The sequence below is a fragment of the Thunnus thynnus genome, chromosome 22 (assembly GCF_963924715.1).
Source record: "Thunnus thynnus chromosome 22, fThuThy2.1, whole genome shotgun sequence".
NCBI classification, from domain to species: Eukaryota; Metazoa; Chordata; class Actinopteri; order Scombriformes; family Scombridae; genus Thunnus; species Thunnus thynnus.
This window is the reverse complement of record NC_089538.1, coordinates 3,070,076-3,094,244: the sequence shown is the minus strand read 5'-3', so window position 1 is coordinate 3,094,244 and position 24,169 is coordinate 3,070,076. Positions and strand designations below refer to the sequence as shown.

Sequence of the window (24,169 nt, the reverse complement as noted above, 5' to 3'; positions counted from 1 at the left end):
GCGATGTTCAGACCTGCCTAAATGAATCGTACCAATGGGGAAAACCAACCAGAGTCTGATTCAACCAGAATAATCAGTGTAGGTCTGAAAACATCCATAGTCTTACAAACTGGAGAACAGGAGTTTCAAAGATGTAGTCTAATGAAAACATGCTATGCTCTATGGGAAATGCAGGATCCAGTGTTTTCCGAACTTAACCCATTTGAGGAACTAAAAGCTAGGATACGTCTGCCTCTGCTGCAGTGATTTTGACCATTCTTTTTATAATCTGTCTCACATACAGTACCAGTCAAAAGTTTGGACACACTTTCCCATTCACTTCAATGAGAAAGAGTGTTTAAACTTCTGACTAGTACAGTATATCTCCCAACAATATGAAAGTACAATTAATTGCTAGAATACCCATTTAAAAGGAAACTATTTGCTCTCAACAGCAGCATTTGAGCTGTATAAAGCCTCTAAACCTCATATCACAGTTCTGCTGAATGCGAACATTAAGGAAGGGATGCTTCTCAACATGGGGTTTGAACCTGGGTTGTTCTGTGGAAGAATGGTGTCCTTAATGGTGATGCTGCTTTGCCACTGGAGTAGATTCCAGGATATGAGTCAGTGAACCGTCAAGATATCACAGCGTCTTTCTGGATAGACTGATGAGTTGGAGAGAAGTGCAGCTGATACAGCTGACATTGTAAACCTACCAGGATTTAAACGAGATCTAATTTTGCGAGTGATTGCTCTGTCTGAGTCTAGAGACTTCATCGTCCTGCTTTGGCGGTCTTTGCTATCACCACGCACTCTGATGTAAAAAAAACAAAACGCACTATTCCCTGATGCATGATAAAACTTAAGAGTAAGCCACATGAAATGTAGTAGTAGCCTACATGTACATGCAACTTAGCACTACATCCCTTATGTATTGCTAGGTCCTTAGGAGTCCTGTGTACTCATCTTTTTCCATCCTCCAAGCCTATGTACGGGGCTCTGTTGTGGTTCTGTTGTACCTTTTTTGACATGAATAAACCAGTGACACACTGTTCAGATGTCAGGAAGGATGAATGAAGATACAGAATGCTCTTCTTTCAACACAGGCACAGAGACCTTAAAATATGCTCCTGTAATATGTTACAATCTGTTATCTGTTTCATAATTTTGATGAGATATTATATATTATATGTTATTTGTGAGATGATGGATACAGGAAGAAAAGGAGAAAAAAAAGAAAAAGGTAACGAAAGCTGTGAAATCAAAAAAAGAGAAAAGATGAAAGTGAGAGATGTGAGAGTGTGTGGGTGGTGGTAAATAAAGGTCGCCGGCGGGGGATGTTCTCAGAGCCATATGTGCCTGGGGTTTGATAGACAGGTCATGTGCTGTCATGTTTTTGCTTTGCAAAACCAACATACTAGTCTGTACAAACCTGTTTTTCTTAGGAATCTGTTAGTTATTCAAAGAAGGTAGAGACACAGACAGCACGTGCCACCACAAGGTTGAAGAGGTCACATATATGATCCATGTAAACGCTAAAATGAGTTTGCAAAGCTTATCGAGCTCCATTAGAGGGCGAACTCTTATTTTTTTCTAGATAGTAACCTTAATCTCTTAAACCCTGGATGATTGCAGTGCTAACTATTTCCCTGCAAGTCTTATTCCCCTGTATGTTTGTTTTTATTTGCACACATATGCGTTAATGTGTCTGTATGTTATCTAAGTGCGCCCAGAGAAATGCCTTGGAATGCAGTGACACCCAGTAGTTTGTATTTTTAGAACCATTAGTACGACTGTAGTCAGTCAAAGCAGGTCTTGGCTTGCAGAGAGTCAAAGAAAATACAGGAATGTGTGTCATTCACTGATGGGCTGGCAGCAGTACAGTTTACATTTTGGCACAGAAAGTTGTCATACTGTACAAACACCAAAAAACAGTGGAATATATAATTAGTTATTTGATTCCAATGCAAAAAAAAAAGAAAACAGTCCCTACAAATTCTTAGTTTTTCTTGTTTTTCTATGCACCGTATTCAAAATGCCACTGTCACAATTTTGATGAAATTTTGGTAATTGATGTACTTTCCCGCCTTCACTCAGACATATTCAGCCACATACTGATTGTCCCTGGTGTGAAGAGGAGGTTCAAACCAAAAATAGACCCAATTTCAAAAAAAAAAAAAAAAAAAAAAAAAAAACCACAAGGGCTATGTTGATGTGGGCATGCTGCTACAAGTACTAGTAAGGGGATGAAATATGATTCTGGAAGTTCAGTTTGACTTTAAAGGCTTATCAAATGCCCAAACACTGCACAGCAGTTCCTATTACTTTGTGGCAGGATTTTACAGCTGTGGAAAGTTATCACCACAGTAATCTTTTTTTTTTTTTTTTCTCAGTCACAACATTTGAGAGATGGGAATTAGAATTAACACATTGAACGCCATACACACTACAAGGTGTTCTACTATACCTAGAAAGTGCACTTGCACATTGTTTGATGTGTCTGTGGTTCATTAAATACTGAGAAGTGAGATCTCACTATTTTCTGTGATTTCTCTTTCCAAACTTGCGTACCCATGAATATGATTTGTGACATTACAACTAGTATGGAAGCCAATCATGGTCCAGAAAGCAACCACGTGTGATGTGGACACAGATTTTCCTTTTCTGCCATTCACATTATCTGTATAACCTCAGTATAACCCCAGGTCAGCATTATGATGATCAGATGCTCCACTATAGCCACTCATACATATTGAAACTCGTAACATTAAGAGGATATGCTGAAAAACAGATCAGATGATTCTGTACAGTTGTTTTTCCTACCTCGGAGATAAAGAGGAAAATTTGTTCTACTGCCTCATAATCTAACCAGTATGGATGAACAGCCAAAAATGAAAATGAACACCGTTTTATGATAAATTATCAGCAGTACATTGTTTAAAATCAAACTGTTCTTATGGCAAGAAATCCCAGGAATCCAGGCCAAAAGATTATTTTTATAATCCTATAATAGATTATTCTTTGGAAGTAATAGTTTTAAATCGCTTCCATAATATTCTTATAATTATTAATATTCCTTGTTCAGTGGTTTATGTAAGACCTCCACTGATAATGTGTCCATGCTGTGGCCATTGCTGGCTTTAATGTCACTGCCAGGATTAGTTCTGCACTTTTAGGTGTCAGGAGAGGAATCTTTAGAGTTTCCCTCTTATCTGTTTTATCTCAGAGCCAGTGCCCTCACTCTTTTCCAGCCCCAGATTAGAGGAAGGAGAGGGGATTTAAGGCACTCAGCCTGAGAGGAAGGAGGGAGGGATTTTCTGAGCTCCCTCCATCTTTATGCTCTACCATCATCACAACACAGTCTGCATAAAGGCTTCTAATAAATCAACTTTCTAGTGCAAATATGATACTATTCAACTTACAAAGGGTTCATTTGGTACAAAAATGCTATATTTCAATATCAAGTCATTCCATTTCTTTACTTTTTTTGAAGCAAACCTGAGAGAACAGTTGCTCCCTTCGAGGTTGCCACAGAAACAGCTGTGTGATGTTTAAGTACCTGATGTAACCACACATTAAACCACTTTCCAAGTTTCAAAATCCTTGCAATACTGACATCAAATGTCATTCATACTTGGATATAAAGTTTCTGAAAGCTATCAAATGTTTCTCACAGGAATAGGGGAAAGCCTTGGGGAGTAGGTTGTTGGAGCAGGATGGCGTTATATAGTGTGTTAATGAGATTATTATGATATCAGATGGATAAATTAATTAGAAATAAAATGAAATTATGCAAAATGTGCTTGGATGGCTGTTACGGCATTTTGGGATGGGATGCCCAAGAGTAGTCTATATGTTGGATTGTGCGTCGAATATTCTATGCATTGTACAGTTGGCACTGTTGTTAATACAATCTCTGAATACTGGCAGGGCTTGGTATTGAACCTCTAGTTGATTAATTGATTAGTTGATTTGAAAGAAAAGTAATCAGTAACTATTTTGATAATTGATTATGAGTTTAAATTATTTTTAAGAAAAAATGCCTAAAAATTCATGGTTGCAGGTTCTTAAATGTGAGAATTTGCTGTTTTTTTTTTTTTTTTTAGATTTCATTTTACATTGTAATTATAGTTGTAATTTTCACAGTTCTCTGATGTTATTGACCAAACGATCAATCTTCCAATTGACATTGAACATTTATTCAGATTTGTAATGTTAACTGATTGTTTAATCTTAATGTCTATAGCTATGCAGATGACATCCTGTTATGAATTCCAGATGGCTTTGGCCCCATTTGATAGTAATAATGAATCATTTTCAATCTATCTTCATTGCAAAACTTCTTGAAACAAAATCAAGATATGACTGACATTCCAGTTGGCTCAGAGGAAAATGTTGTCCACGTTTATGTTCAAAACCATGGACCAAGACAAAAAAAGACCTCAACTTTCAGGGTCATATCACGGATGTGAAATAATAACTGATGTACTATAGTTTAAATTTACAGCGTTATGCATTTGATTTTGCCTGATGACCTTTACAGAAGAATTTAAGTTCTTAGTAAATGTCTCAGGTTTAATTGGATTGGCAGACTTGTTATAGCGCCCTCCGGTTGGTTGGTGACACATTTGTTGCCTTAACAGTTGAGTCATGTAGTGTTAAAATGTGGATGGATATTAAAATCCTTGTCAAACGGGCTGGTAGAAAGAAGTCAGTGCTACTTCACATACTATAGGCTAAACAATTGAGGTCGTCAATGTGGTATTTTGACTGCTGGCACTCATCTCTACAGATATTATACAAAATAATACAGGACTATTTACTGCCATTATGAAGTAATGCTGACTATATCCTGTTGCAGGCTATTCTATTTCAATTGGATTGCCTTTATTAATTTTAATGTAGGCCTACTTGCGGTTTGTGTGCTTTCTGATCATATATAATATGAAAAAAGCCCTTGATCATCCCAGATTTGAGCTGAAACATGTCATTACCTTACTGCTCCCAATAATTAGGCTATTGGTGTCCATGTTAATAGCTCTATACGCTCATTGACAAGATGACCTTTAAGGCTAGTAGTCATTGCATGCACACACAGTAAGACTGGTGGATTGACAGCCAGGCAGAACTGCAGATACAGATATCCATTGTATAGACAAACATACAGACAGACAGAAGGATCTTAGCTCGTAGCGCTTCGTTGGCTTTCAGCTCGATCCACCCCTCTATCTCCACTCCCTTGAGAACAGAAAGCAAAGAAGTGTAAAGAGAGAACAGCTATGAATGGGGGTGTGGGGTGGGGGGGTGGGGGGGGTTGTAGAGGGGCAACAAAGTGGGAACATTTCCTATAAATATTTTGTAGCTCGAAACGACATAGTGTAAACAGGTAGAGATGGAAAGAGTGTGTTTGTCTGTTTAGGCACCAGTGAGTACGCTTCCTTTCACCTGTTTCAGTTCTCATTTTGAATGGCTGCATGAAAAATAAACCTGAAAGAAAAAAACAGAAATCTAATAGCTGCTCCGCTCAGCTCATCATTTTGACTCTTTTCCTGTGTCGTCTCTCTGCATACATTTATATCCATCACTACAGTTTTTTTTACAAATTTGATTCAGCTCACGCTCCCTTCTGTCCATTTTCTCACCAACTCAATATATTCACCTCCAATTCTGTCTTGCACCTGCCCTCCTCTTCCTCTCCAGCTGACATCCCTTGATTCTCCTTCCTTTTGTATCTATTTTTCTTGTCTCTCATATAGAGTGAAGTATATTAAAAAGATTTGTTTTTCAATTGGTCTTTTGCTACTTTTACCATCTGCCATTACGAAAAAGTGTTCAGCTTTCTTTATACAGGGATAAACAACATGCCCAGCCCTGTCCTCGGGAGTCTTGACTCAACTTTCCAAATCGAAATTCCAAAGAATGTGTGGTTTGACCCCAGCGAACTCTCTATTGAGAAAAGCTGAAATAATCAAAATACCAAAGTGGATTAAGTCAAGTTCACCAGTTGCAAATTTTACTTTCATAGTAGTATTTGTCTGGTTTTCATTTTAATTTTGTTGTGTCTCTTTTTTGGCCCGACCTCTGCTCATAGTGTGGGCTTGTTCCTGTTACATTTTATTTATGAAAGCACTGAAGCTTCAGCCAATATTTAGTGAGTTTATTGAGAAATTAGAGTAAATGGCACTTAATCCTCCTAGGTGAATAATCATAACTCTCAACCCTAAACCACTCACATTCATCAACAACTACAGTGGCTTGTTGTTGATCACTGGATGATTTATTGCCCAGAGGATCCATACAGTCATTAACCTACTGAAGCCTGGCTGTCATGGGAAAAATGGGAAATCAATGAGTCTAATATGGAAGACGTAGCTGGATAAATGGCAAAGGCGTTTTGAGTGAAAGCATCGCTCTTCTTCTGTCAGTGACATCCATATCTAACCATATTAAATCCATATCTGACACAGGATGTACTGACACTAGCTTTAAGTTAAAGTTTGGTGATGTTGCTAAGGTTTTAGATAACAGTCTGTTATGGCGCTTAAATGGTTAATGTTAGATTTCAGCTGTCCTACTTCTCAACTAAAGCAAAAGTAGCATTTTTATGACCTCGTCTTCTGGAGTCAGTGTGAAGGTTACTGTATGGTCGCTTTCTTCCAGAGAGTTTTCAAAATGTATTTGACAGAGAAAACTCAAGGGAAGAGGGGAGGTCATTTAACAAAGGAAAGAAAATGTACTTTCTGACTTTGTCAAGTGCTGGCAGGAAACCAAAAGGGGAACTTTAGAGGATGGCATTTTCCTGCAAGTTTCAAGATGAAGTGCATCCTTTAACTGTGAAATAACCATAATTATCTGAATAGTCTGGATTTGATTTGTTTCAAATAAAGTTCCAATACACACAAAAGAAAAAAAACAAAAAAAAACAATATAAATAAACTTACATTTGTATGGGTAGGATATATTATAGAGCTTATGTGAAATATCAGATGAGTCACCATGACCTCAAGATAGTGAAACCACCAAGACCTCTGATAGTGAAATAATAACTCAGATTTATTTTAACAACTTAGACCATCATTTGTGTCTGTTAAAATAATAATGTACACACCAAAGTAATTACTGAGATATGGGACTGGTGACATCAGGAATAAACTCTTATTACACAGGAAAACTGAGTGCGCACAACTACGGTAATTGTGGTAGGTTGATGTGGAAGCAGGAAACCGTAGTGAATGTTTACAACACACGGTGTAGTGACTCAAATGATGACTGAAACTACAAGAACACCCAACACACCCAACTTGTTTCTTAATAAATGCTCTTAGCTGTTAATAGCTACTGCTGCTCACTACAGTTGTGAGATTGTTAGTTATGTAAATACTACCACAGTCCACCAAACCGTCTGCTGGAACTAAATTCTGCACTGTACTATTTAGCAATCTTGTTACTTGCGCTTTACCAGAAACCACACACGACTGTGAACCATTTCAAGAAATACCTACCATCCCTCACACAGAAGCAGCTGCCACATCAGAGCTTTGGTGAGTGTGTGTGTGTGTGTGTGTGTGTGTGGTGTGTGTGTGTGGAGGCTTCACTCTCCTGTGCAGAGATGATGGAGATGAGCTGGAAGCCACCTTGAGGTGAGAGAGAGCTGAAGAGCTGTTAAAACAGTTTGACACCTCATCTCAATCAGCAGTGCCCGCTAAAGGCCTGTGCATCTGCAGTGAACACTGTGGAAAAAGTGTGAAAATGTAAAAGAAAATCATATCTAAAACAGAAAACATACAGATAATTACACTCAAGGAAATGTTATTTTTGCATTACAACACATTTAAATTGTGCACCACATGAATATTTCAAAAAAAAAAAAATTAGTACATCCTCATACTGTATGTTTAGTTGCATGACTGTTTCACATGACAACAACAAAAACATCCTGTACGTGATATGTTGAATTCATTACTCTGTGATATTGCAACAGTCATCTGTCTACACTCAACCTTAGCATGCTGCAGCCATGCATAAGAGTGAAATTGGAGGTGGCTAGCTGTCTGATACAGGAAATAAAAAGTGAAAATAACAGTTACCTAGCAGCAGGAGTTGTAAGTGGGAAAACAAACTGTATGTGCTGCTATTGTAGTTTTGAACAAACCTATACCTACAAATGATAAGCACAGAAAAGTTAGCTCTAAATGATCCAAAAAAAAAGGGAAGACAATCTCATGCTAATTCATTCAGAAGATATACTCAAAAAGCTGCCAACTGTAGAATTCAGAACTATTTAGCTTTACTTGATGTAAAATCTAAAAAATGATAAAACTGCACACAGTTATGTTGCAGAATTAGGCTCTAAGCAGTATAATAGCAGAGAAGCCCATGTGTAGCCAACCCTCAAAGATAACTGAGCCCTTCTGTGGTTAAACAATTAATACTTGCGGGGACACAGCCAGGGTCATAGCTGATAGTTACATTTTAGAGTAAGAGCCTTAAAACAAACAGACTTCAAAAACTGGAAAAGAGTAACGTAACCGTGCAGTTCACTGACCCTGAGGAGAAAAAGTAAAAGAAATGTCAGCAGGGAAACCAGCTGGTCCATCCATCCCTCCCCCTCCTTCTCTTTCTATCTAACAGCTGGGCCTGTCCTCTTCCTGTTTACACTACATCAGCTTCATCACATGAACAGCCCAAGCCATCAGCACACATGTTGTAACTGCAGTCTGTTTATTAGTATTAAACCTCTCTTTGAAGGCAAAAGAAAGCCAACAAACATCTACAGTATGCCGTTAGCATAAATATTAGATCCATGCACTTCAGAAATGCTGATACAAGTCAGTCATCTGAATATCAAATAATCTTTCACGTATGTTTGCTAGGATGAATTTCTGCAACCAATTCTTAATATCTGCATTTCATCATTTGTTTAGTCATAACCTAACCTCCGGAGTGCCTTTTCATCCAGAGTACATCCTGCTAGACTCTCACCAAAACTGAGAGATGAATGTGAGGAACGGCCGGGTGTGTGTTTGTGACAGGGGGCTGTCAGATGTGGGATTATGATGGATGTGACGCTGACTGCTCATGACAGCGTCTGAACGTCTGGTCGGTGATGATAGCGGGCAGAGCGCTGACAGCGGTCCCCCCTCCCGCCCGCCGCCAGCGGTGCCACCTGCCTGCCCACACGCTGACTTGTTATATCACCTCCCACCACAGCCTGAATGGCCGGGTGTAGAAAGTGTGCCTAGGGTGGCATTCAGTGAAAGGCGCACGGACAGAGAAACATAGAGCTTAGCGCACGCTGTATGTGTGACAGCGGTCTGACAGAGGATTCCTGCTAGCAAGGCTTTATGTCTGCTGATAATGCCTGTGTGTTGCTGACAGTGCTGTAATCTAACTGCGCACGGTCATGCCTGTCAAAATGAGTGTAGCCACTGAAGGACGTTAACTGCTGAAAAACACATGGAGGCACGAGTGTGAAAGTTCATTCTTGAGTTTGGAAAGAGTAGTTTGACAAATAATCTGTGCAGACCATTTTATACTGTGAAAGTGGTTTATGCATTAGCATTAAATAATAATAATTTATAAGTAAAGTATCATTCAGAGTAGGGGTGGGTGAAAAAACTAATTCACATTAGAATCACGATTCTTTGATTCTGAATTTTTTTTTTTTCCTTAATGTAATGACTAAATAATTACCTTTCATGTGGGTGGAGCGGAGCAGCAATCTCCAGCAGTGACAAGACCAGATGACCAACACACACTGCAGCATTAAGCAATTTAAACCAACTCAGGGGCAAAGATAATAACTCAGTCTGTAAGTCAGTCTGTGCTCAGTCTGTTTCACTTCAAAAACCCTGCACCCGCTCAGCATCTCGGACAATGATGACTTTCTGCTGGAGATATAACGTTAATAACAACACAATAGAGCACTCCACCTCCCTCTCTCCTTCCACCAGAGCAAACACACCAGCTTCTGTTTTCACAAAAGACATTTAACCAGTGATGTTGGTCAGTAAATTCCATTTTGTTATTCTCATACAGGCAGAAGACTGTAAGAGACTTTCAAATGAATTAATTAATGCAGTTAACTTTTTAAAGTTAACTGCAAGTTTCAGGAGGTAGAGCGGGTCGTCCACTAATCGGAAGATCGGCGGTTCGATTCTCCTCCAGTCCACATGCCGATGTGTCCTTGGGCAAGATACTTAACCCCAAATTGTGTGAATGGTTAGTTTCCTCTGATGGGCAGGTTGAGACCTTGCATGGTAGCCTCTGTACCCATTCAGTGTATGAATGTTTGTGAATGGGTGAATGTGATTTGTAGTGTAAAAGTGCTTTGAGTGGTCGGAAGACTAGAAAGGCGCTATACAAGTACAGTCCATTTACCATTTACCATTGCTTACAGTGACCTCCATCAAGACCATTTATCTTAACTGCCAGTCATGTTTCATATTGCGTTTCAGTGGACTAATGGCACCAATGAATGGTTTGGCACACAGTGTACTGGAGTAGAAAATAGCGCTCTGTTTCTGTACATTCAATCAAGAATTGTTTTTGGACTGAGAATTGACTCTGAATCAAATCAGACACCAAGACTCTGAATCAAATTGGATCTTGAGATTCTCAAAGATTCCCATCTCTAGTTTAAAGTTAGAAGAGCCTGAGGAGCTCACCAACCATCAACCATTCTTCACACTTTGGTTACTGATTGAAATTGAGTCGAAATCCAAAACAGTATTGAGGTTCACTACTCATACTGTATGAAGCTCCTCATCATGGATCCATACAGTAACCCACTCCAATATTCATTCATTTATTCTCTCTCTTAACTAGTTTGTATATTTCTAGTCCATTGCACCAAGCATAGAACCGTCAAGGCTGGAAGTTAGCATCAAATGTCCTGAAATTCAACTTTATATCACTTTGAAAAAGTAGAAAAAAACATGTTTTTATTCTCAAAGTTGTCACAAAGGTATCAAAAAGTAAAATCATTGTCATTTTAATGACTCACTACTAGGATTTAAAAACCACAGCGAGCCCTACCAAAGAGTGAATCCAACTTGAAATACAACTGTGTTTGACAGAGAACAGATAACAATAGATCACAATGTTTTATTGTAAGAGTCTCACTGTTAATAACTTTGAAATAAAAGGTGTTACTTTCATAATGGTTTTATTCTACTAACTAGGCACAAAACCGTAACCACACAATTTTACCCACATTCATAACTCGCAAATGAATCACCACTGATATTGATTTTATATATTTTTTTCTCTAATCCGTCCTTTTCAAATACTCCGCCTCAGCTCAGCCTGTCACACTGTTTTTTTTTATATATATATATATATTCTTATCAGCTTTCTCCATTTCTCTCTCCACTTCCCTCTCAGTCCAAGCACACACACTATGAATGTTGAAGTTAGACCTGCTCTTTGCTCACACCCTTGCAGCATCAGTCCGTGTGTGTGTGTGTGTGTGTGTGTGTGTGTTGTGTGTGTGTGTGTGTGTGTGTGCGCACGCTGTGGGTTTTGGGCGCAAGTTATTTTTAGCCTCTTACACATGACCTCAGCCGAACACGTCTGGGTTTGTTTTGCTTCCACTGATGCCAGTCTGCACACATCCCTCTGTGTGTCTCTTGCTTCATATATATTCGGAACACATTCTTTTCCATACTGCACAATTTCAGAGCGTGACTGACAGTTTCTTACTATTACTTCTCTTGTTCTCCAGCACCCTTTGTTGCTCTGTTGTCTTTAGGTAACTTAAACCTAAACACGGAGGCAGGCAAAGGTGAAAGATTAAGCTCCTCCATGAACATAGTACAGATGCTCCATCTTTTCCTCTTCTCTTCCCTGACAAGCCTGCTACAAGCAAGCTAACTGCTGTTTTTGAATGGGTGGTTTCTGGATCTTGAATAACAGTTTTTCCAACATTTTACATGTTTTATTGAATTACTTTTCCTGTCCTTGGTACCCCATGTTACCATAATGGTGGCTTCAGCTGTCTGACGGCTGTCATCAAGGTTCAGCGTATGGGTCGGACTTCTTTGTGTGGTCTCTGAGCTGATGCAGTGGTTAAGTCCCGGCTCTGGCTGGAATATCCTCTGTGGCTTAAAGTGGGCCAATGAGATTGGGCTACAACTGAGCCTGAGTTGCTCTGTGTGTGTGTGTGTGTGTGTGTCTTGCTGTACAGCAGGATTTGGCCTGGGGATGCCCAGACTGAGATGATGGAGCAGAATATGATCTGAATTCTAAGCAGGACAGACGGGCACAGTGGGGATAGACAGGAGCTCTGGGTGGATGAACTGCTAGACAGTAATTGCTGTGGGTAGACGTATAGAAATAAAATCTCACATTTTATATTCTTTGATTACCCTCTGGTTTTGTGCAGCATTTAGAGGTGGAAGGTACAGACGGGTGACAAATTAAAGGATAAACCAACATAAAGTGTCTTAGTAAGGTGTTGGACCAGCAGAACAGCTTCAGTGAGCCTCGGCATTGATTCTACAAGTCTCTGAACTCTACTGGAGGGATGAACATCATTCTTCCAAAAGGTATTCCCTCATTTTTATGATGGTGGTGGAGAGTGCACGTTGGTTATACCCGTTATAGCCTTTTCCTGGTTGCATCCCACTGCTCACCCAAGCAGTCATATTCAGGTTGTACATGCAAAACATAACAGCAGTTTAGAGCGTGAAGAATGGGGAAAAAAAGAGAGAGCTTGAGAGAGAAGTTCAAACCCCTCTCTACTCTCACCCCTCCACAATCTGACAGTCACGATCATCAGATTGTCTGTTTCAGAAAGTCCTGAGATCTGTCGGACATAGCCCCTGATACTGGCGCTGAAAAGGAGCTTTAGATCTGACAAGCGCTCGGTTTGAAGCATACTGAGGTCTGTAGCACTACTGTGAGGTTTGGTGTCTTCACTCTCCCCACAGGAAAACAATGGCTCAACCTCAGCACAAAGCGATTCTGACCCTGCAATGTTTTTGAGAATGATTATCACCCTGAGGTTTCACTTATGTAATATGGTGCTAGATTAACATTCGATATCATGGTTAAAAAGTTTCCCCATCTGTGCTGTTAGCAGTAGGTACAGTGTGTACACAGATTTTAAAAAGCCTTCTGGTGTTCTGAGTCAGATTCATGTACTTAATGAACTTGTATATCAAGGTCAGAGAATCACATTTGCTTTGGTTTTCTTAAAGCTAGCAGTCAGATATTGAAAATCTGGCGCCAGAGTGGCCAGTAAGAGTGAGACATACTTCCAAAGAAAAAATCGGATAAATAAAGAGAAACAAAGGCTGCTGCGAAAGAAAAAGTAGACATTACACAAACATAATCGCTGAGTCAAACCCTTCAGTGGTGATCAGCAGAGCAGTGACTCAAACTAGCTTCCAGCTAAATGCAGGACTTGCAGGCCTGTGTCACACACAACCAGCCACTCTCCATGTTGTGAACATACAGTTGAGACATCTGGTAAGTGTGTGTGCTCTCCTTTTGACCTCAGCTTGACTCATTCTCTCCCACTCTTCATCAGCTTATGCACAGACTACAAACACATGCAGATGCTCATATAGAGAACCCTAGAAAGCTACAGCTAATTGCATTTTGACAGGGCCCTCTTATTACTGTGCCTCCAATTACACCCACACCCAAGAGTCTCCAGTGCATCTGCAGCTCCACCAGCGAATAAAGCCGCTATGATTATGACTGCTAATGATGATTGTCATCTCAAGCATCAGAGCAGACCTGTGAGACAGATCTACTACCCTTCTGTGGCGCTGCACAATGAGGAATCGCATGTTGGTGAAAAGTTTGTTTACATCTTTAAAATTATTATCTTATTCATGAGCCCGTGAGCTCTAATTGGCTAAGGATGTGTGTTTGGGCTCCCTGCCAGTCTTAAAGGAAACAATGATCAGCAGAGTGATGCCGGAAAAAGTTTTGTGTTTGCTTTGACTAGCACATACCTAGATTTGGCATTCATGATTAACAGTTATATGTCTGAGTTTATAGAAGACTGCTTTTTTTAAAAGATGTTCTCCTTGGGTTCTCCATCTCCAAGACCCCTTAAGTCTTATTTTCCAACAATACAATCACTTATATTATTCCCCGCTCACTTCCCAAGGCTGCAACATGCTTCTCTTGGCTGTAAGTAAGAAATATATTGTTCAGAGACATTTGCTTTGCTGCTTCTTTATATACTTAAAAAAAACTGCCTCCAGACAGAAAGTAGAATCAACCAATCAATTTGTCCAATGCACATGCAGACTTATCGAAATTTGAGGGTGTGTGTGTTGGCTCCTTTGCAACCTACACATGCCCATAAAACCCTTAAAGATATATATATATATATATATATATATATATATATATATATATATATATATATATATATATATATATATATATATATATATATATATATATATATATATATATATATATATATACACACAATACACAATTGTGCATGTGCAGTCCTCAAGTCGACCAAGAGTTTGACCAATCACAGTGCCAGATTAATTCCCCCTGCCTTCACCCAAATATCAAATTGGAATGATCATGATTGACAAATGCATAATGTCATTTCAAGAGACTGCAAATCGACAGCAACATAAATCGATTTCATCCCTCTCATTCCCCCTCTTCACTCCCGCTGGCTGCTTCGTTAAGTGAGGACACTTCTTTTAACTCTTTTGCAAAGGTAAATGGACTGTTCATATTCAGCCTGCACTATTAGGTCATCATACAATTAAGTAATAGCCTACGTATAATGAGAACAGTTGTATTAACCAGCTCTAAAATATTTATTTCACTATAGCCACAAAGTAGTCTGTCTAGGCTGGTTTTGGTTTTACAGCTTCATTATCATGATCTTTTAGTGAAATTATGTTCATTGTTAAGCTTTGTTTAGGCAGGTGAAAGACAAATGGACAAAAATAGGCATAAATGACCAACTAAGAGTACTGACATCAGCAGATATTTTTGTAAACAATCTGTTAATGGCATCAAGAATTTTCATATCAGTGCATCCCTCACTTTTTTGTCTTTTTGACTGCTGCATGTATGTAAATGATGTACTATTATGCGTATCTATGCAAATAATGTACAATAATTCATTGTGCGAAGAGCAGTGATGTGCATCTAATGCATCTAGGTTGCTGAAGTGGTACTCAAAAAATTTGTCCAGTTTGGCAGGTTTGGAGAAAGGTGCAACTGGTTTTCATCTGTATAAAAATGGTATGAATATTATAAGCCTTTGACTAACAATTATTTTTTATTGTTTATCTGCAGATTCATTTTTTACTTTGATTAATTGGTTGTTTGGTTCATAAAATGTTCAGAATTAATGAAAAAAGCCCAAGGTGATCAAAATACTTGTTCTGATTTGAACAATTTGAATCCTATAGATTTTTAGTTTTTTTTTTCACATAAGATAAAGAAAAGCAGCATATCCTCACATCTGAGCAGCTAAAATTAGAGAATATCCAGAATTTTTGCTTTAAAAATGACCTTAATGTTTGGTTATCAAAAACAGTCAATTATTTTTTTGTCATTCAACTAATCAATTAAATGACTAATATTCTTAGTTCTTAATAGTGTGCCAGCTTGTCCCAAGGATTAACATATAAGTAGAAAACTTTATAGGACCAAGGGTAGAGCCTTGGGGCACCCCACCAGGTGATGGAAAATTTCCTGTTGGAGACAAACCAGTGGCACTGACCTGCAGTTTACTCTGTCAGTATGATATGATCTACAGTGTTGGTTACAGCACTCAAATAGTAGGAAACATTGTGCCAGCTGATGATGTAACCCAAGGGTAAATGTATGAATAGAGAACTATATAGGCCTGAAGATGTTGCCTTGGGGCACTCCACAAAGATGCAGAGTGGAAATCATTGAGAGTTTTGACAGAAACTTCCTGTAAAGGAGGTTTATGGTCAAAAGCATCTGTCAGAACCCTTTTTTACATATTCTGTTCTCTCCCTATCCTTTCCTTGCCTTTTCTGTATTCATGTTGACTCTGTGATATGCATGTTGGCATCATCAAAAAATGCCTGAGTCTACTGGAGTGTCAATTTGAAGGTGAGAGCCAGGAAATGAGAGGAACTACAGTACGTTTCCTGAGGGAATGGAAAAAAGAAGGGGATTTTGTGTGGATGGGGCAGTGCAGTGCACCAGGGGTATATCCTTCTGTTTTACTGTCTTTTTTTTGTATCACATTCACACTCTGTCTCTTGACACCAAACTCTATTACTCACCCACTACTTTAATAACAGCAAGTGAAAATGGTGAAGAATGACAGTACTTACCAAGCTGTCAAAGGTCAGTCACTTGAAAGAATGTTTTTTTCACTCTTCCACTAAATTTAAATGAGGTAATGTTCGGATAGCCTGATCATTTGTTTGCTCCGAGATGAGTATGTGACACTAATGTCTGTGTGGGCACATTGAGGGATTATTTTTTTTAAGTGAGTGAACCTGCAGGCACTGGATGAGGAACCAGATGTGCTGCTTTACAGTTCTGTGGAGGCCGTTCAGTTGGCTGCATTGAAAATAGCTGCTGCCCTCGTTTTCCTGGGCCTGATGACGATGTTCTCAAGCTCATCTGGGTTTTCTAAATGGGCCAGCTCCAGAGCGATTCACAGAGAAACATCAAGGAGTTGAGGGGAACATCAAATTATGTCTTTGTTTTTTGTGCTTTGGTGAAGTAGAGTGCTTTATGGACTGGGGTAGACACCATGGTCTGGTCCAGCAGCCCAGTTTTTGCCTGCTGTTACAAAACTGTGACTAAATACAGCAAAACACTGAATGTGTTGGATTTTGTCTTCGTAATACCTTTTAATTTAATGACCATTACATTTTATACATCAGTAAAAAGGCTTTTGTTATTTGTAGTGCCGGGAGGAAAAAAGTGAACATGAAGGAGACGTGAAAGTCAAATGAATACTAACACTGAAGAAGTGTTAGTTTCAGTCTTGCACTATATCAAACTTTGCATAGAAAAAAAGGAAGTACCACATGCATATACATCCTTAGTCATTACTGTGTGAATCTTCTCACTTTTGCTTGCTTCAAAACCACTGTCTTGTCCTCTGTGGAAGAAGTTGGTGGGAAAAAAAACCAGTCTAACAGGACACTTTTCATATTTTGCTGCTTTGACACAGTTAACTGACTAACACCGGGATTGGCTTCATAAAGATGGCAGCTGTGGATGTTCAATTGCATTTATATTTGATTCTTTACTGTAAAAAAAGCATATTTTTTCATTATAAATCTGGGACTGGGTATACTGGGTTTGCCTAAATAAAATCCTCAATAAAATTGGCAACATGTTTATTTAAATCCGGAATTTTCTGAGCAAAGAATAACTAAATAAGAATATGAATCTGACCAGGCATTCAAGATCAGCTTTCAGCACTTGACAGTTTTTATTACACTGTGATTTAAAAAAAAAAAAAAAAACAAAGTATTTTATATAGACTATATCTTTTCACTTTCCTCATATTATGTCTCAAGATTAATGTTAGCAGTCATTGGCACTTATAATTGAAAAGGATACATCTAATTCTCCATCAAGCAGCCCCAAATGTTACATTAACATACATCAGGTTGACAATGAAGACTGAAGAAAGAGAGACTAGCCAGGAAAAGGACCAGTTGCATGTGGTTGCAGTGAGGCTGGAGACAGTGAGTGAGCTACTCATGCTGTAAATCCTGTTATGTCACAGATTAACAGCGTGCCATGCTGCAGGTGGAAAGGGGTTATGTAGAGAACGAGAGTGCGGTCAACGTTCACCCGGTGACCAGGATTACAGCCCCTGTAAAAGCACATCCTATTGATCTGATTAGGATTAGAGATTTATAAATTGAGGTGCGATTTGGAGGTGGTGTGATCACATCTGGTTGGAGCCAGGCTGGGATTACAAAGCAGCAGGAACCTGTCTGAGAAACACTCTCACTCCTGTCAATCAGTTGACTTATTTGGTGCTCAGTATGGGGTAATATGAAGATGCAACTCCATTGACAGATAACTGACCATGAAAATCTTAATGTTATTTAGAGATTGGCTACATATTTCACAAGGGAAAACTTTGACAACAGGAACCACACCCATTTTCACAGCCAACAGATACTGTTTCAAACACAGGAAGAAAACAGAGAGAAGATAAAACCAGTGAAGTGATGTTACACTGCTGAAGCAACCTCCGTCCCACTCCACATGTACACATAAACACACATTGTCTTTCTCCTCCCTTCCTTCACTCCATCCTCTTTCTTTTTCAGTCTTTCCTGCACCCATCACTGGCACAGCTCCCCCTGCAAGGCACACTGCAGCACTGCAGTCTTAAATTAACTTAAAAGATCACTGGAACATTACTATAATATAATAATAATTATAATAATAATAATAAAACTTTTTGAACATTATCAAGTACTTTACAGAAAAAGACCTCACAGTGTAAACAATAGGAGCAAAAGCAAACAATAAAACCATGAAACACAAATATATAAAAATCATTTTTAATGTAGAAAACATCAAATGGCAAATTTGGCAATTGGAGCCTAATAATACATCTACAGGAACAAAATGTGTGTTGTATCAAACAAGCAGACTGCAAACACATTTTGGTACAGACACTCAGGGACAGAATGTCTGTACCAGATTTCATGGGACTCCATGAAATAGTTGTTGATACATTCCAGTCTGGACCAAAGTGGTGGACTGGCTGACCAACTGACCAACATTGCTATCCCTTAAGCAACACCGCCTGCTAGCTCGTCGAATGACAGTATTGGCAATGCTGTGATGTGTTGATGTATTTATATCATGAATACACACAGAAGCAACAAACTTCCAGTGGAAGTTAAGGAGAAAAGAGTTGCTACTGAGTGAGATCACTCCCTTTTTTGGAACTATGGAAACATTAGTTCTACAATAAACCACAGTGATATATAAACACAGTAAGAAGATGGTAACAACTTATTTCATCATGTCAAGTAGAAGCACCCAGCTGAGTACGAGGAAAGCCAGAAATAACACGAAGAGAGCAGAGGAAACGGATGATAGGCGTGAACAACCGAACAGACTTACTACACTGGCACAGCCTAGTATAGCCCAGTCATTAGCAAGATATTTTAATAATGACGTAAATAAGAAACTACATTCCCAGTGAATATAGTTATTGCTTTAAAACGATGTCATGATTTTGCAAAGGTGGTTTTTGCAACATCACCCATTCCTACTGTAATGCATATTGTGAATACATGAGCTTACCTCTTGTCTACAAAGAAAAACCTCTTTAATATAGCTGTGTCAAGCTCATTTACGTCTCACAATGGTGAATAATACATACTTGAACAAGAGCGTTTTATTAAATATTCAACAGTCTTTTGGGTAACTTAGTCCCCATTAATTCAACATTCTCAAAGCCTCTTTATTTGAATAGCAAATCAGCTGAATTGGAGACGACCCCAGCGACACCTCGTACTGTCTGAGCTGCTCACAGCTTCGTACTCTATTGTATCCTGGTGTTACTGCTACAGTGTCTAAATGATTTTTTGATAAATTGACCTGTCTTTCTGCATTCATTTGTGGATAATTATTATCTTTATCAGTCTTTTTACTGATAGATGCCACTTTAACCTTGATGGTTTTAAGAGTAATATAAAATGTGGTAACGTAGGGACGTTTTTCATGTCAGAGCTCAGTCAGACTGCGACTAAAAAGTGTTTGATTATTATTTCGTCTCAAGGACACATGGAGAAATGTTGTCATCCTTTTTTGTTTGAATGTTAAGTAACATAACTGTCTATGCAAGGGGAGAAACGGAGACTCTAGCTAGTTATTCTTGTACTGTTTAGCCCACCATTGGCTGTGGGTTGACTTTGTGCTATTTTATAGCCCTGTGCTGTTTTTCTTTTTCTTTGTCAAAGTAGGTATTGCTCTAAGATTTATCTTGACCTGAAAAAGATCAATCTCCAAGACTTTTAGTAGCTCTGAAAACTTGGAGGCAATGGAGTAAAATACACATTTGTGTTGTAAAGCAATACAACAAAGCTGATGTGAGCTGCAAAATACCAGAAAAATACAAATTCAAGCAGACAGCAGCCGTGGGTCATCAGTTTGATAAGGTGTTGCAGGTCTTGTAGCTTGTGTTTTTAGTTTTGTGGTGCTGAAAGCAGGAGCATCAGTTAATTTGCTACAATCTTTTTTTTGCCACTTTGATGTGAAGTGGCAATGATCAGTCACTTTTAGCAGCCATAAATATATAGAAAATTTCTGTACCCGCCTAATATATTTTATATGTAGTATAGCATTGCCCCAAAGTACAAGATTAATCTAAACAAGCAGTTTGTAGTGGTCCAGCTGTTTTGTCATTTGTGGGCTCCCATAGAAAATATTGACAAACCTTGCCAGACTGTAGTGACATATAAATAATGTTATTCATATATTATTTAGAGACAATTTGAGAAAACACAGTTGGAAGTGCTGATGTAGGGCTTTCACATAGTATATGTGAAACAATTTTTTTTTAAACTGAATTATTAAAATATTCAGTGATTTACAGTGACATCCACATACTTTCAATGAAATAAGTACAAAAACAAGTAAATGGACTGTATTATAGTTTTATATGGTAAATTTCTCTGCAGTATTTGTGTGTGAATTGTACTTTCTTAAACTGACAAAATGAGGCCTGACTTGTAGCTTTCTGTTCTGAAAATAAAGGATTTCTTCAGTGTAGTAAACATGAACAGCACAGGTATGGTGCATATATTGCAGTCTCACCATACAGGTTTGACCAACTAACACACACATACTGCACTGGAGAAGTGCCAGAGTTTTCCTCCAATTCATCTCCTGGCTACAGTGCACAGTAATGACTTATGACTGTTAGTTTTATTGCTCATTTGTTCCCAGCAGGAGGGAGATGTGGGCGGTGTTTGTCAAGTGGAATCTCTGTAGAGAGAGCGGGTTGAAGAATATCAGGAGGGCTTACCAGACAGATGTGACAGATGTGTCATCTTTCTTTTTTTTTCTTTTTTTTTTGTCTAAACAGATCACCAGAAGCTGGAGCGAGAGGCCAGGATCTGCCGCCTGCTCAAGCATCCCAACATTGGTAAGGTCTTATTTAGTATTCCCATTTCTATTTCCTGTATCTCTTTCTGTACTCCCTCTCATGACATATGAAAGTCTATGTATAATACATATCCATATACTTCAAAACATACAAAGGTTAGCCTGAAGGTATACAGAAGATGTATAGAACGTTCATTCAAAATTGATGCTGCACACTGGATTCACATTTTTCCCCCTAAGTGCTTTTACTATAAATGCAGGTATGTCTTATGCTTTTGCTTATGCAGGTAATGGCCATTTAAATGTCAATCATATCTACAAGTGCACATTCTTGGCCAATTTTCTTTTTATCACTCAGGAGGACATTGACTTGCATTCATTCCCTTGAGATTAACCCTAACCACTACATGTCTAACCCTAACCCTAAAGGGGACCAGTATACTGCATCAGAACTGCTTGTCAGATGGTTGAGTAGTTTCTGAAACCGCCTCCCCTCACACAAACATCTCACCAATGTCTAAAAATTTCCAAAAATGGAATTCTAACATTCACACCAACTTCATGTAGTGATCGGCCCGCTGTGTTGAGGTGAGAAAGGAGTCAGGGTGTGAATTTCTCTTTCAAGCTTCTCTTTTTTTCATTCTTGACACAGCTATTTTTGTCACTTTTCATGTGAACAAGTGACTGCAACACTATGAATGTCTTCCAGGTGCTACTTCACCTTCAAATGTGGCTGTTAAGAACAACTTTTAAAAAAGTCTGAACCCCTAAATTCAATGGTTTACCCAAACCCTAAATATGAGGTGAGACTATGCAACATATACAGCCTTGTATGGACTCATCTCATAATGTGATCAATATAAATACACACTTATAAGAGAGCATAAAGAATTTTAACTGTAAATGCACACAAATACATTTTGCCTGAAGCCTTTGAGCAAGAGGCAAGTCTACAAATAGATAGCATCTGCATACCCTTCCCCCCTCCCCAACACACACACACACATACAGACACACCTCCCTCTCCCTTGCCTTCTTGCCAAGCAGCTGTAATTATCACCTCAGTAATGACTTTGCTGCACACTGAAAACTGGCATTTATTTGTTATTTGGTCCCTTTTCTTGTCTTTTAGTGAGAACGAGGGATGAGAGGGTGGGAGCAACAAACCAATGAATGATTGGGGGGTTATTTGCTGGTCTATTGTCACAGTGTCAGATATTGACTTACTGACATCACATAGGAGGGTTTAGTTAAGTGAGGGTTGTTTGACTGAGGTTTGGGTTGGCAAAACCAAACCAAAGCTTTATTTCAGTGCAGTTCAGTTCATTTTTGACAAAGGTTAGTTAACAGCTGGAATAAAAGGACCATTTAAATGGATATTAACTCTGCTTCACATTGGTTCCATTTGCTTTATATGGCTTGTAGACATATATCTCATAATTTAAGTTTCCATAAACCATTTAGGGATTCTGGATTTTTGAAGCAGATAGCGGTATCGATTGACTTCCACATTATAAAGAAAGTCATGTATTTTTTGAAACATCAAACCCAAACATTTTGTGAAATCCCTTGAAAACCTTTTTACATACAGACATTCAGAGTGAACACAACTTGAGTATGTGCACTAGTGTGAGCCGTTGAGTAATGAGATTCTCCAGCGACACACTCCTCCTTTCAAGAGGGATCTGTCTCCCGTCAGATAGTGATTGTGCTGGTAGCAGGTAGCGTAGGTTTCGCTACTTTTCATTCACGCAGCATCCAGCTTTGGGAAAGCCCTCATTCCTTAAAGGTCGTAGCAGTGATAAATCTTTCAGATGTCAATCAGGAGATGTCAGAGAATCCCCACAGGGGGATCTTCCCCTTTTTTAATCTTTTATCCATCATCTCAGTCTCTGGCCTATCTGTCTTTAACCTGTCTTGAGTACTTTTCCCAGAAGTACCCTACTTTATATTCATACAGTCACATGCATTCATGGTACAATCAATCTTTGAGTGTTTGTTGTATTACCAGTGGACTCTATCTTCCTCAGGGAAAAAATTGCAACTGGCATATGATGTATTCCCTGCTAACCTGATAATGTGCTAAACACAGTCAGTGATGATGTCACTGAAACACAGAGCCAAAATCAATTGTAGCAGAACTTTCACTGTGCCTGTTAAAGCTGTATTTTAGTCACTCTAAATGCTAAATGATCATGTATGCTAACCTGGCTGCTTTAGAGTTGGGGGTTCGATAGCATTTTATTGAATCTGAATCCACTATTGAACCCACCTAATAAATGTTCACAACATGCAGCTCCAAGCTGAAAATGAGAAGGTATTAAATGTTAATTAAATGTATCATTTATACAACAGGTGTACCCTACTTACTTTTGTTCTCCTTATTTTTCATGTGCAAATACTGGAGATCCTAATTCATAACTATTAATTTGATCATTTTTAATTAGATCCATCAGATAGATTGCTTCAGTCAAGAGGACTTGCCACTCTATTGGTCTGTTTAACAGCAAGAACACACAGTCCACTTGTGATCATACAGTGATGTTTATGGGGTGGCGTTTCCTTCTCCAACAATCAATCTTTGGTTGAATACAGACACTGGCTTGCATGAAGCACATTAACCAGACAAATGCCAAGTTTTCAGCTCTGTGAGGCACAACGTTGAGCCATTGAGCTAATGAGCTATTTAGCAGCTAAGAATTTACCCTCTTCATGCTAACATTAGCTAATCAGCACTAAACACAAAAATGAGACTGATGGGAATGTCATTAGTCTTGCAGGTATTTTGCCATAGATTACTATTCAAAATTGTGACCTGATGGTGGCGCTAAAGGAAAAATCAGGGGATCACCTGAGTAACTACATTTCATCCTCACGGGAACGTGAATGTCAAATTCCATGGCGATCAATCCAGTAGTTGTTGACATTTCAGTAGTGGACCAACATTGCTATGCCTAGCACCATGCAGCTAGCTAAAAATTAGAAGCCTTCTACTTATATGTTTTGTTCATTCCTCTTTGCAAGTGGAGAGAGATAAGATATTCAATAAGAGATTAGTTGGCTTTAGAGCTTAGCAAATCCAGCACTGTATGACCTTTGAACT

At 38.8% G+C, this 24,169-nt stretch overlaps 1 protein-coding gene across 11 annotated transcripts in view; it reads left to right on the top strand.

Annotated features, from left to right (window-relative positions):
* Positions 1–24,169, top strand: part of camk2d1 (calcium/calmodulin-dependent protein kinase (CaM kinase) II delta 1) — a 110,124-nt gene that overhangs the window by 26,604 nt on the left and 59,351 nt on the right. For all 11 annotated transcript variants that reach the window (XM_067580431.1, XM_067580429.1, XM_067580432.1 and 8 more), the window contains exon 3: positions 21,047–21,106. In XM_067580431.1, coding sequence (XP_067436532.1) covers positions 21,047–21,106 — 60 coding nt within the window. The remainder of the gene's footprint in view (positions 1–21,046; positions 21,107–24,169) is intronic.